We start from the raw sequence: 12,714 nt of genomic DNA on the forward strand, positions 1-12,714 counted from the left end.
TGGGGAGAGTGGTGGGGGCTGGGCTGGGGGAGCCTCTCATTAACATTCTTACATCAGGGCTCCTCCCCGCACCCCTTCCCTTCTCACCACTCCGGTATCCCTAAGCCCCACTCCTCGCCATCCTCAACCTTTTCCTTAAAGCCGCGGTTGCCCACAGCTGCACCCGCCGGAGCACCCACTGCACCGCACCGCCTCTGGGGGCCCCGCCTCTCGTGGCCCCGCACGCGGCAGCGCTCTCTCCAGCCTCAGCTTTAAAAAAGGGAGTTGCTTTTGAAAGTAAATAAATGCGCTCAGGCACACACATCGCGCAAAAATAAACAACAGGGTTAGAGGGAGGGATGGTTCTAGAAATCGGTAGTTTCGATGCAAAAATCCATAGGTCTCACTCACTCTCACCTCTTTCTCCGTCCGGCCACCTTCCCGCAGGACGCGCCAAATCCTGGCGGGCACCCGACCTATCCTGTCCTCTGGAGCAAGATGAGGAAACAGGGACCCTGGACCCAGTGCAAGCGGCTCGATAGCGGATCCTGCTAGCCCGGGCTTTAGTCGCACCCCTCCTTCCGCAGCCCAGCGCCAGCACCCTCCCTCTGGGCTGCGCGAGTTCGCCCCGGAGTCGCGGCGTCGCCGGGTTCCCCGTGTCCCCACACACAGACCCTCTGCCAGCGCGCTGCAAGCAGGAAAGCGAAACTTGTTGCTCCGAAAGACAAGCGAACGGTTCGGCTTCTGGAGGTGGCAAAAGCTTGGGAAGCATCTCCAAGGTGTCCTCGGGGCTTTGTTTGCTAAATAAGGTGACTAAATAAAGAGACTTTCTCCCCAAATTGTTACCCCGAGAGTCCCCTGGGTGCAGGCTCATGCTCCGCTCCGACCCGAGCGCTTGGAAATCCAACCGCTGCTCTTCTCGGGCGCGCGAGACACTGCTCTGGGTTCTGCAATGCCGAAAAAGGTCCTGCCTTGGAGACCCAGTCCTGCCTCTGGTCACAGCCACAACAGCAGTGTAGACCAGGATGGAAACGGCCGCGGAGAAGTCGGTGGCCGGAGGAGGCTCGCGGGCGTCCGCGGCGCCGCCGGGCAGGTCCGAATGGGACTTGACCCTCTGAATGCGGTGACACACCGAGGTCGTTTGCAATGTGAACGTGCTACATTGGACAGGAGAATTCTGACATTTAAGTCCCGCAAATTAAAATAAATTGAAAATGTTTTAAAATTGTCTTTCATTTAATTGGGCGTCATGCCCACAAACTTCTATTAGGCTTAGACTAACGCCCTCTTTCGGCAGAAACTTGCAGCGGACGGGTATGCCGGGGGCCGCGGTCCCAGGCGCTGCGTGTTTGGTTTTTGTTTTGTTTTGTTTGTTTCGTTTTATTTTGTTTTAACGCCAGAACCCGAAAGGGCAATCTCTCTTGTTCGTGACCTCGAAAAGGCAAATTGGGGTTTCTGGAGATGTGGCAACTTCAGGCATCAGCGCTCGCCGAGGTTAATACCACCTTCCTTATCACTCCAGGCACCGACTGCTTAATTATGGGTAACGTTTCGTCCTGTGGGTCATTTTGGTTTCAGCTCCTTCGTGTAGGAGCTTCTAACTCCTGCGAGAACTTTTCATTTACTTAATTAGAGCTGCTAACCCGTAGCAAAAGAGGCATCTGTACAAAATTTAATTCTGCAAACAGGGTAATCCGCACGCACTGGATACTGAGATTTAGAGCTTCACAGCAATTAAATCCTCCCTGAACTCCTGGGAAGTAGAGGAGAGAAGGAGAGAGGAAAGGAGGAAGAGATAGAGAGAAAGAAGGAAGACAGAGAACGGCTGAATCCAAGGATTTTAATGGATTTCAAAACTGGTTGCCAGGAAACGTCAAGGAACCAGGGTTTCCTATTACTGCTCGTTATGCCCTGTGTCAGGAGGACACCAGCCAATGGCGATGTGATTCTGCACACTGTGTAGCGTGGGTTTATTCGGAGAGTCTGGGGTTTCAGTGGCACCGGTGTGAATGCCTCTCCACTCCCAGGCGCTGCCCAGCCCCGGTGAAGGTCACGCGCAGGGCAGTGAGTTTATGTTTGGGTGAGTAGTAGCCTCTCAGTGGCCTTTGGTTCAGAGTTCTCAACTTCCAGAATGTCACTCAAGAGCACCTACAGACCAGGCTGTGTCAGGGAAGAGCCCCACCACCACCCCGAACGGACAACAGAACCAGAAAAGCCAATGTTACTACTGTTGCTGATGCTCAAAGCATCCCTTAAATTTTTCTAACGAGCAGAAATTAGAATTTTTTAAAAAAAGCTTTTCAAATGAAATTCGGCATGAGAGTATAGGAAGACCCACCAAGTAATATAAGTATACAGATTTTAATGTTATGAGTTTGTTTACTTTCCATCAAATTAGATTTTTCCCAAGCAGCTGTAAGTTTGTGTAAATCTTATGAATGTCATGAAGTTCTCCAATCTTAGGGCTGGAAAAGACTTTAGAAGTCACCCTGCCTGACACCTGGCACCCTCCAGATGAAGAAATGAGGCCCAGAGAATATAAACAACATACTTAAATGCCTCTTCATCCCCTGAGAATATTTTCATGAAGAATTGGATTTGAAATAAAGCACGTACCACCCGTTAACATCATGTCAAAGAGGAAACAAAGCTAACTCTCTTTAAATAGAAACATTCTTTAAACCGAGATTTTACGTTGTGTTTAGCTAAGTTTTGAGGATATAGAGCACAGAAAGACTAATAATTTATAATAGAATTTTTGTAGCATTAAAATCATGAAGATGAATCAAACCCAGAAAGAAGGAAACAAAGAAAAAAAATTGAAATAACTCATCTCTTAGACTCAATTTTTAAATATTCTTCCTTTCAATTTTGGGGTTTTTTTGTTTTGATTTTTTTTTTAACATTCAAAGAATTGCTAACCTTTTCCATGTGTATATTCTTTCAGTCCACAATTGCTGAATGAAAACAAAAGAAAGTTACAGGGAAAGGCTGCAAAATCAAGTAAAATTAGCCAAATGAAAGCCTAAAGACAATGTTAATCCTAAATGTGATAGGACAGAAACGAAGAGACTTTTCATAGGATTTAGAAATGTTTTCATCAATATCCACAACCATATTTTTTAACTTTAAGTTGCTAAAACAAGGGGGCAAGTTTTCCATAAAGTATTCAACTATTTGTTTTCAGCTCTGTGAAGTAAAACCAGTGTCTATATTTATTCCCCTGCTACCAGAGAAGACAGCATTATACAGGGAACCTTAACATGCAATTCTTTGTAATGTATTAGAAATGCTATCAGAGAAGAGTTTTCTCCCCCAGAATCTGTATGACCTTCTCCCTCAGAATCCTGGAGGCAACGTCTACAGTCAGAGGCCCTTCCAGATCTTCGAAGAGAATCTCTTCTTGGTTAAATCAGCCCCAAAGTCGCACTGAAGAGTGTCCTGTGAAGCCTGTAGCCCACAAAGAAAATACCTTCTGGGGAACAAATTGTTGAAAACACACTTCCCCCTAGAGGCAGAAAAGATGAAAGAATATTACACATAATACAGGAGCATTTCTGTAATTCAAGGAGTGTTGAGATTTTATTTTTAACATATAGTTGATGTTTTAAAGGGAACCATTCAAGACATGGGAGGGAAATCAATGAACGCCAAAAAATTACATTAAAACTTTGACTCTAGGTTTTAGCTTTCCTTAGCAGGGACTCTGTTAATTGACCCCTTTTCTTCTATTACACAAATCTGTGGGGGTTTTGTACAGCCACTAAATAATAGCCACTAAATAACAGCCACTAAATAATTATGATTCTTTTTTCTATTTAAATTTATGATTCAATTTCATCAGAAACTGCAGTTAAATGTGGCTTCGAGGGATTCTTTTGAAAACAGCTCTAACAGATTTATCTCCTTATGGTCAGATTTGTTTCTGTATTACTGTCCCCTTAGGTTTCCATCAACTACAGCCTTTTTTCATTTCTTTGGAGATGTTCAGAAACAAAATAACATTAAAAAAGACTTTCAGAAAATATAGAGCTGGTCTGTGATTTAACTTGAGTACTGGCATGAGTTTTCTAGGATTTGCAAACCACTTGAAGAATTCTCATGCTGTTGATTCTTAGACAAGTTATTTAGTGTAGATTATTACATTCACAAAAGTGGATGTGCCTCAACTTCATGCACACCCATAGGGATTACATTTAATTGGTTTATTTAGTTGTACACTGCATTGTTCCACAAAGTGTTTGAGAATGCATATTTTTTAAAAAATAGAATTTTAGAAATTTTCCTCAAGGCAAAATGCACAGCCATTGGGTCCTAATCTCTTGGATTTTCCTTTGTTCCTTAGGCCTTTACTAATGGCCCCAAGCCTCAGCAACATTTTCCTCTCCCACCTGAGTTTCCACGGAGCTCCTGATCACACTCGATTTTCTTTCCAGGGAGATAGTCTGGGTTGAGCTCTAGTCTTTGGGCGCTATCCTGTGGAAGCGGCACACATTCAGAAGCCTCACAAACATCACCTAACCCATCTGACCTTTAGTTTCCTCACTTTCCTCCCTTCTAACATGGAGATAAATGATATGTCCTGTCATTGCAGAAGAAAGGATTAGAAACAACAGATGCAAAGTGCTTTGTATGCGGTAGAGTATTAATAAACGGCAGCTCTTGGTATTATATTCCCTTCGAAGTCTGGTAAAGAGTATCATACCACGAAAGTGTTCAATACATTCTTATAGAAGGAAAGAATGAATTCAAAACACAAAATTATATGGCTTATGTGTAATTCGTTTGGAATTATCTACTGCCTGATCACAACAGACCTCATTTAATAATGTTGGCTTGGGGACAGTGGCTTCCTTGGGGGAACCCTTTTGGCAATCGCCTTGATGTTGGCGCTGGGTTTCTAGCCTCAGATATTTCCTGGTAAGCTTGAGACAAGAGCTTGTTCAATATTCCTTTTTCTACACAGTGTGGCAAAGAGAGCAGGAGCTCATGTTTGCCGCTCCAGTGCTGCCCTTAACAGCTGTAAGGCTTCTCCAGAAACTCAGGCTGCCTCTAGCCTTAGAGAACTAAAGCAAGCAAGAGGAGGCAGGGATACATCAGAAAGTGATTTTTTTTTAGAAGAGAAAAGATAGAAGTGGCTGTGCAAAGGGGCAGGACTTCGAGGATAAAGGGGTGGAATACGCAGATTGTATGGAAGCAAAAGAGGATTATACTGCAAGGAATATATTTAATATCTAGATCAGGACTATTATAAATAATGAGAAAAGAATAAAATGTATCCCGGTGTACTAAATATCCAAGCTATAAAAATGTCAGGCCCAGGGCTTAATCCTCTTTCTTATTTAATTCAACCTTTTAAATGTCCACAGCATATCAAGGACTATGATATTCTAGCTTAAAGCTATTGTACTAGACATTCATTTGTTTTGTTTGGAGATATGATTTGACCCAAGTTATGATTAAATCTGTGTGACGATCAATCATGTTATAACAGCTAAATGAGCCCTGTTTAAGAGAAACGGTATCAGGACAAAAACATATCCAGTTTCAAAAACATCTTATAAAAATTATTTTCCTGGCATTGTTACATCATTATTAAATAGTTTGTGCTCTAAATTAACCAGCATTAATCCATTAGAATATAAACTCCATGAAGGCTGGGATTTTTTTTCCTTAATCTGCATTCCTTCAAGACTGATACATGTAGTAGGCACTTAAAATTTTATTCCACCAATGATAAATTTAAAGACTGCAAAGATTGCTATAAAACAGAATTTAGACAAGAAATAATGAAGCAATAAAAGGGAAAAAAGTGATAATCCAAAAAGAAATTAACACATATATGTAAATTTATCTAAAATAATTTTCAGAATATCCAGATATTATCATGTTGGATTTCTGATTATGCAAACAATATTATAAGCAAAAGATTCCAAATGCCAACTTTAAGGTCTTAACACATTGATATACTAGCACCACATCAGTTACACGTAATTCTTGATTATTTCCTTAATAATAGGAAAAATGTCATACTAAAAAAAAAAAATCAGTATTTATCTTTTGTAATGCTATGAACAGAAATTAAAGATGATAAGGAAAATTTTTGTTACCACCACGTACAATGTTCTGAGATATATTTTTTAATTTCTTTCCAGCAAGTACATTCCAGTACGTATTAAATCTTGGATAGCTGATGCATGAGACTAAAATAGAATAGAATGCCATGAGGAAAACATCAGGAAAATTCTTGACATTTGCCCTCTCATATTTTTGGTGATCATGTTGTAACACTAAATTTCACCCTGACATTAGTGGTGAAAATTGTTTCATGGAGCTGACATTGTTACTTTTCAATTGTTGTTAACTCTTTTGGCATGAAATGTACTTCTTTGCTCTTCATCCATCCTACAAAAATATTCTTTTCAGCCTTTATGTTCCTTTACTAAACTGCCTGGGAGAAAAATAATAGGGATTATTTTAACCTGAATCCGTTTGCTTTGCAGACTCTTGGAAGTCTTGAACTATGACATAGAAAGGACTTCCTATGTGGGCAATTTCTCATGTTCAAGTATTATCAAATTATCTCAAATTGCAAATCATTCATATTCTAGTAAATCACTTTGAGTTTTTTTTAACCTCGAGTACAATTTTTTTAATTAACCATATCCTCAATTCTTGACACATTCTGTTTCAATGTGCAAGGTTCTTGTCTTATTTAATTTCTCCCCTCCATTGCTCTCTTCACATTACTTTTACTCCACAAGACTCTCTTTTTGTTTAATATATGCCACAGATAGATCTATATTTTAGAAAAAGTGTTGTTTGTGCATGCATCCTAATACAGAAATTATATTATGCTATTTCTTTTTTTTTTTGTAGCAAGTACTTTATTAATATTGTTCCCTAACTAGATTCTTGTATTATGCTATTTTTCATTTTTACAGAGAGTAACATGGATAGATCTTAACTATTAGGTGAAAAATCTACATCATTGCTTTGGTTTTATTTAATTTTTTAGAAGTGGTAATCTTTTTTCTAACTTCATTGAGGAATAATTGTCAAATATAATTGTACATCTTTAAAGCGTACAACTTGATGTGATAATTAGCACATACATCACCTCAGATAGTTAACTCTTTGTGTGTGTGTGTGTGTGGTGAGAATCTCTGTGTGTGTGCATGGTGAGAATGCTTAAAATCTATTTTCAGCAACTTACAAGGGTGTAATACCATATTATTGACTATAGTCACCATGCTGCACGTTTTATCCTCAGAACTTTTCTTATAACTGGAATTTTGTCCCCTTTGACTTACCTCTCCCTATTTCCTCTCCCCCCAGCACCTGGCAACCACCATTCTATTCTCTGTTTCTATAGCATTGGCTTTTTTAATTCTATATGTGATACCATACAGTGTTTGTCTTTCTCTATCTGGCTTTTTTCATTTAGCAAAATGCCCTCCAGTTTCCCCCATGTTGTGGCAAATGTCAAGACTTCCTTCTTTTTGTGGCTACATAATATTCTATTGTACTATTCTGCTGTGTGTGTGTGTGTCACATTTTCATTATCCATGCATCCACTGAAGGACAGCTGGGTCGCTGCCACATCTCTGCTACTGTGAATAATGCTGGAATGAACATGGGAGTGCACATATCTTTTTGAGATACTGATTTCATTTCCTTTGGCGATAGACCCAGGAGTGGTTGCTGGATCACATGGAGTTCTATTTTAATTTTTTGAGGAGCCACCATACCATTTTCCATAATAGCTGTACCAATTTACATTCCCGCTGACAGTGTGTTAAGGTTCCTTTTCTCTATATTCTTGCTATTCGTTGTCTCTTATCTTTTTGATAAGAACACCCACAGTATGCTACACTAAAATGCTGAGTTTTGTGTCACCTAGGGAAGAGATATGACTCTCCGGCCAAAAAACCGAAACCAAGTAGAACAAGTCAGAGAAATATTTGGCTCTTCTGGCTTGAATCGTCCTCAGGGACTGAGGGAGCACCAACATAATGGATTCTAAGATGACACCTCCACACGAAAATGGGAGAGAAACTCAAGGTACAGAAAAAATACAGGCAAGGTGGCTTTGAGCTTTTGCCAGCTTTTTGGTACTGGAGGCCATCTACTGACTAGGGCTTCTAAGCCGTGGAAGCAATCTATTGCAGAGAGGGCTAGTTGTCCATCCAGTGTCCATTCTCCCTTTTGTCTGTCGTAACCCATTTTACTCAAGGCAACCATCTTCTCCGTAAAAAACAAAACTAGATAAAGAAGTCGCGGTACATCTATACCACATTAGAATATTACTGAGCCATAAAACAATGAAATCTTACCATTTGCCACAACATGGGGAAAACTGGAGAGCATTATGCTAACTGAAATAAGCTAGATAGAGAAAGCTAAATACCATATGATTTCTCTTATATGTAGAATCTAAGGAAAAAAAGATGAACAAACTAAACGAAAGCAGACTCACAGATACAGAGAACAAACTGGTGATTGCCAGGTAGGAGGGGCTTGCGGGACTGGGTGAAAAGGCGAAGGGACAAAGACATACAAATTAGTAGCTACAAAACAGTTACAAAACAGCTAGGGATGTAAAGGGCTGGAGCTCCAGCAGTCATATGAGGCCATAAAATGACCTCAAGGATGGAGCCCTCATGCTAAGGGTGAGAGGGTAGAAAAATCAGCATCTGAGTCCCCAGTGATAGATAGAGCTGCGGTCTTCTTTACAAAAGTGAATAAACTCATATATTTTTATGCCATTCTTTGAGTTTTTGGTCAATACATCTGAACCTAATCCTAACTAGTACATCGAGGTAGGCTGAGTAACTTGTAATGTGTAATTTGGGCTGTTTGTAATGTGTAACTTGGTCATTATTTTCCTTTGTTGTTTCCTATTACACAGAAAAGTCTTTTTGTAGTCTTCTCACTGGAGGATCTATGGACCCAGTTGACCCACTGGAAAATGGACTAGAGCCAGAACTCTATTTATTGCCCAGTCTCCCATTTGCCCCCACTATACATGGCGTCCACAAAAATGTTGCAGGTTTCCAGAGAGCAACGTCAATCTGTACTCCCTACCTGACAGTCCTTGAAATGTTTGGGTAGTCTCTTTTCTCCACGATTGGTATCTTAGTAAATGGCCATAAACCTCTCTGGGGGAATTGTTACCACATACCTTTGTCATGATATAGCAGGGTCCTTCTTCCTGGAGACATGGCCTTTCCTTAATTCAGTGGTCTTGGGCCTTAAAACAGCTCAGGTCTAGGAACTGAGCAAGAGATCATGACTTTCTGGCCCAGCTACATTCAGCCTTTTTATCATCTATCCTTGATTTTCTTTGACTGCATAAATTAAGCAACACCCTTATTGCCTGCCGTCTGTCTTGCTCCTAGACATTTTCTATCAACCAATTCTGTAGCCTTCTTAGAGGTCAGACCCACACACCCTCATGCCACTCTGATTTTGTAGCCTCGTTGCTTCTGATGATTAAAGACCAGGTGGTCTACATTATTTTGGAATTGTATTATCTCCAGTTCTTTATATCAGCATCTGTTATTATCAAGCCCTGTTCTATAGGAATGAATGCCAGTGAGAATCTCAGTGACTCTGGTGTCCTCTTACCAGAGCATTCTTTAATACGTTGATGAATGGACTGTTCTCTGGGCCCTCCCCAGAACATAATCAGCGGGTGGGCTTTCTGGCCTTAGGTAGTATGTCTACTGTAGCATGCCCTCTTCTCTTAGGCTTCTGATCTATTCTTCCACTGTCTGCCGCAGCAGTTCCGGAATTCACTTGGTGTGAGCCTTCTCTTTCTTCAAATTTCCAAGAGCCATCATTTCCTAGAGTCGTTGCCAAAGGTGTTAAATCATGTATTATAGAAGAATGCTCCCATGATAAACTTTCCTTTATTATGTTCTAACTTCCCTTCATTCGGCACCCTCGGGATCCAACTCCATATACTGCATCCTCCCAGCTGCTTTTACCATGTTGGTGAATTCCTGCAGTTCCTTCCACATAGGGTCCCTATCTTCCTTTAGCTGGCCCAGAACTTCTATAGCCAAGTTTTATTGTGATTTAACCCTAATCATTGGCCTGGTAACCAGGATATGAGATAGGTGTAGATCCTAAGGGTGCTTCTTACTGTCTTTCATGGCACAGACGTCCACATCGTTTTCAAACATCAGGGAGCATGGTCCTTTAAGAAGGAATAGTGTGCCCTTTCTGCAGGCTCAGGAGGCTCAGAGGAATGTGGGGAATCAAGATTTTCTAATGCATTGACCCAGATTTCCCCATCCCATGTCATAGGGTATCACTGTTTCCCAATCAGGGCCCTGACCTTGGTGCCACAGACTTTATAATGTTGAGAATTCAACCATCTCTGGAGCACTAGAATTCTGATAATTTTGCACCAGGCCTAATCCTTTGGGGTTTTGTTTTTGTTCCTCCAGCTGCAAGAAGAGTCTACTTATAAGCTCCCAGAGAGGCCCTCTCTCTTTTGCACTTAGCATTTAATTGTTGATTAATACCCCTCCGTTTTTCATTGTCTTATTCTATTTCATTAATTGCCCCCAGGAATTGCCATCCAGTTCCATTTCTTATAATTACGACTTCCACCAAACTTCTCAAACACTTACGGTATTGCCCTCACCTCTGCATTCCTTTCTTCAATCCACCAATAAATTTCTTTCCATAGGTACCCCATCCCAATACACCAGCAGCGAAAGTGTTAATGAATGCATCATTACTATAAGCCAAGGTGGTCAGTGTTCTACCTGCCACCAGTGATGCTGTCCTCAGTGCCAGTCAACTGATAGGTGATCCTGCTCCCAAATCCCCACTGTAGGATCAGCTTCTTCATACCACACCTGGCACCAACTTTCACAAATGTGGTTCTCCAGGGAACCCATTCCGAGAGGAGATTAGCATACAGGAAGTTTATCGGTAAATGTTCTCATGATCAGCATCTGTAGGGGAGTGAAGACAGGAGAATTAGGCGGAGGGAGGGGTTGAACTGCAATGCGGTCCCACCAAGAGCTCTGGAGCTAGAATGCCCACTTTGCTGGCATGCAAAGTGTCCAGCTCCACCTTGAAGGCTGACCCCAGGGATAAGCATGATCTTGGATGAGGTGACTTTCCTCAGCTGAATGCAAGACCTGGAGAACAACTCAGTGGACAGCCCTCAGCTACTAGTATTCCCCTTAACTGGAGGAATGAGTGCCTCTGTCCTAACACGGGGTCTGGGCAGCACAGCACAGGACACACCGCAATTGAAATGATCTCTTCAATATCAACAAGAATGAAAGAATGCAATATATCAGAGGCCCTGGAGATGAAGAAGCAGTGCTTAACAATGAGAGGTAAGGTAGAAACACGTAACTGCTGTTATAAAGGACCAGGACCAGGACCTGGGTGACAATCAGTACAACTAGGACACAAAATTTAGGACACAGTCACTCTCAAGGTTGTGCCAGTGAAGGCTTAGCACTCGTGTTGCCATGAGCGAATGCCTTGTTACGTTTCACATCCTAGGCACCTTGCTTGCCTTACCTTCCCCCCATTCTTGCTAGGATAGATAGTAAAGTCATTATTGTGACCAAGTGGTCTTGACCCACATGGAAAAAAATATTTTTATATGTGAGGAAGGAGGATGATTACATGTTCATTTATATGTTCAATTTGGCAGAAATGAAAAGAGATTAATCCTGGAAAAATAACAATGACTCATTTAATGTTTAATCAGGGGGAGACAGCATTCACAGTTGTCTAAACAGATATTGGTAAATCAAACAGCCCCTGGAACCTGTTGCACAGTTGTTGACTATCAAGTTATTTCTCCAACCCAGGAGCTAGCAAACTTTTTCTGTAAAGGGCCAGATAGTAAATAGTTTAGACTTTGTAGGCCATGCGGTATCTGTCTCAACTGCTTAACTCTGCCACTGTAGCATGAAAGCAGCCATAGACAATATCACCGTGTTCCAATAAAACTTTATTTATAAAAAATAATAATAATAATCAGAAATTCATGCCATTGGTCAAACAAGCAAAAAAATTGAGTGAGTCCTAAGTCGGCGCTAAGTCGTCTAGAAGTATTGATCCTGACTATTAAGGAAAACTAGGCATGCTGGAAAGCAGCAGGAGCAGGAAGAAATATGGAGGGAACCCGGGGCTTCCCACGAGGTGCCTCTCATGTGACAATACTAGCGATGAGACAACGGATGACTACCAGAACCCCCCAACACAGGTAGCAGTATATCTGAGCCACAGGGGTGCACAGATCCCTGTGGATTAAAGGTTTTGTGCCAAGCTGTGATACTGGCTAAAGACAAAGGGACCGTGACATGGTGGAGTCTCCAAAACCCAAGTACAGACTCTTGATTTGGTGCAGATATGAGGGGTCTAATTGCTACACCTGTCTCCATCCTCACTCTATCTCGCGTACATTTATATATCTTACATATTTTTCTTTTTTTCCTCTCTGTAAACTCCACTATCTTATGTAGAAAATGAGCGTTCATAACTTTACAATGCGGTCCACTAGTTGTGAAATATTGACCTGGGATTCCACAGAATTGGAGAAATAATGGACCCTATCACAAAATCTTGGTCCCGAAGCAGGTTGCCATAACCAATGTGATTTCAGTTGTTCTTCCTTAGGAGAGAGTGAGTGCATTTGTAGTTACATGAGAAGTAATTTGTCACGTGAGGCAGCTGACCATGTAGTATGGG

At 41.4% G+C, this 12,714-nt stretch overlaps 1 protein-coding gene and 1 long non-coding RNA gene across 2 annotated transcripts in view; one reads left to right on the forward strand and one right to left on the reverse strand.

The window, feature by feature from the left end:
- The window catches only part of NPR3 (natriuretic peptide receptor 3), a 66,876-nt gene extending 65,988 nt beyond the window's left edge, over positions 1-888 (reverse strand). Inside the window, exon 1 of the mRNA XM_039842718.1 lies at positions 397-888. Coding sequence (XP_039698652.1) covers positions 397-853 — 457 coding nt within the window. The 5' untranslated portion in view covers positions 854-888. The remainder of the gene's footprint in view (positions 1-396) is intronic.
- LOC120586221 (uncharacterized) lies at positions 20-1,204 on the forward strand. Its single transcript, XR_005648641.1, has 2 exons — positions 20-276; positions 427-1,204. It is a non-coding gene; the product is annotated as an uncharacterized LOC120586221 (long non-coding RNA).
- The last annotated feature ends 11,510 nt before the right edge of the window (positions 1,205-12,714 follow it).

This window comes from Pteropus medius, unplaced genomic scaffold (assembly GCF_902729225.1).
Source record: "Pteropus medius unplaced genomic scaffold, Ma_sr-lr_union100, whole genome shotgun sequence".
Classification (NCBI taxonomy): Eukaryota; Metazoa; Chordata; class Mammalia; order Chiroptera; family Pteropodidae; genus Pteropus; species Pteropus medius.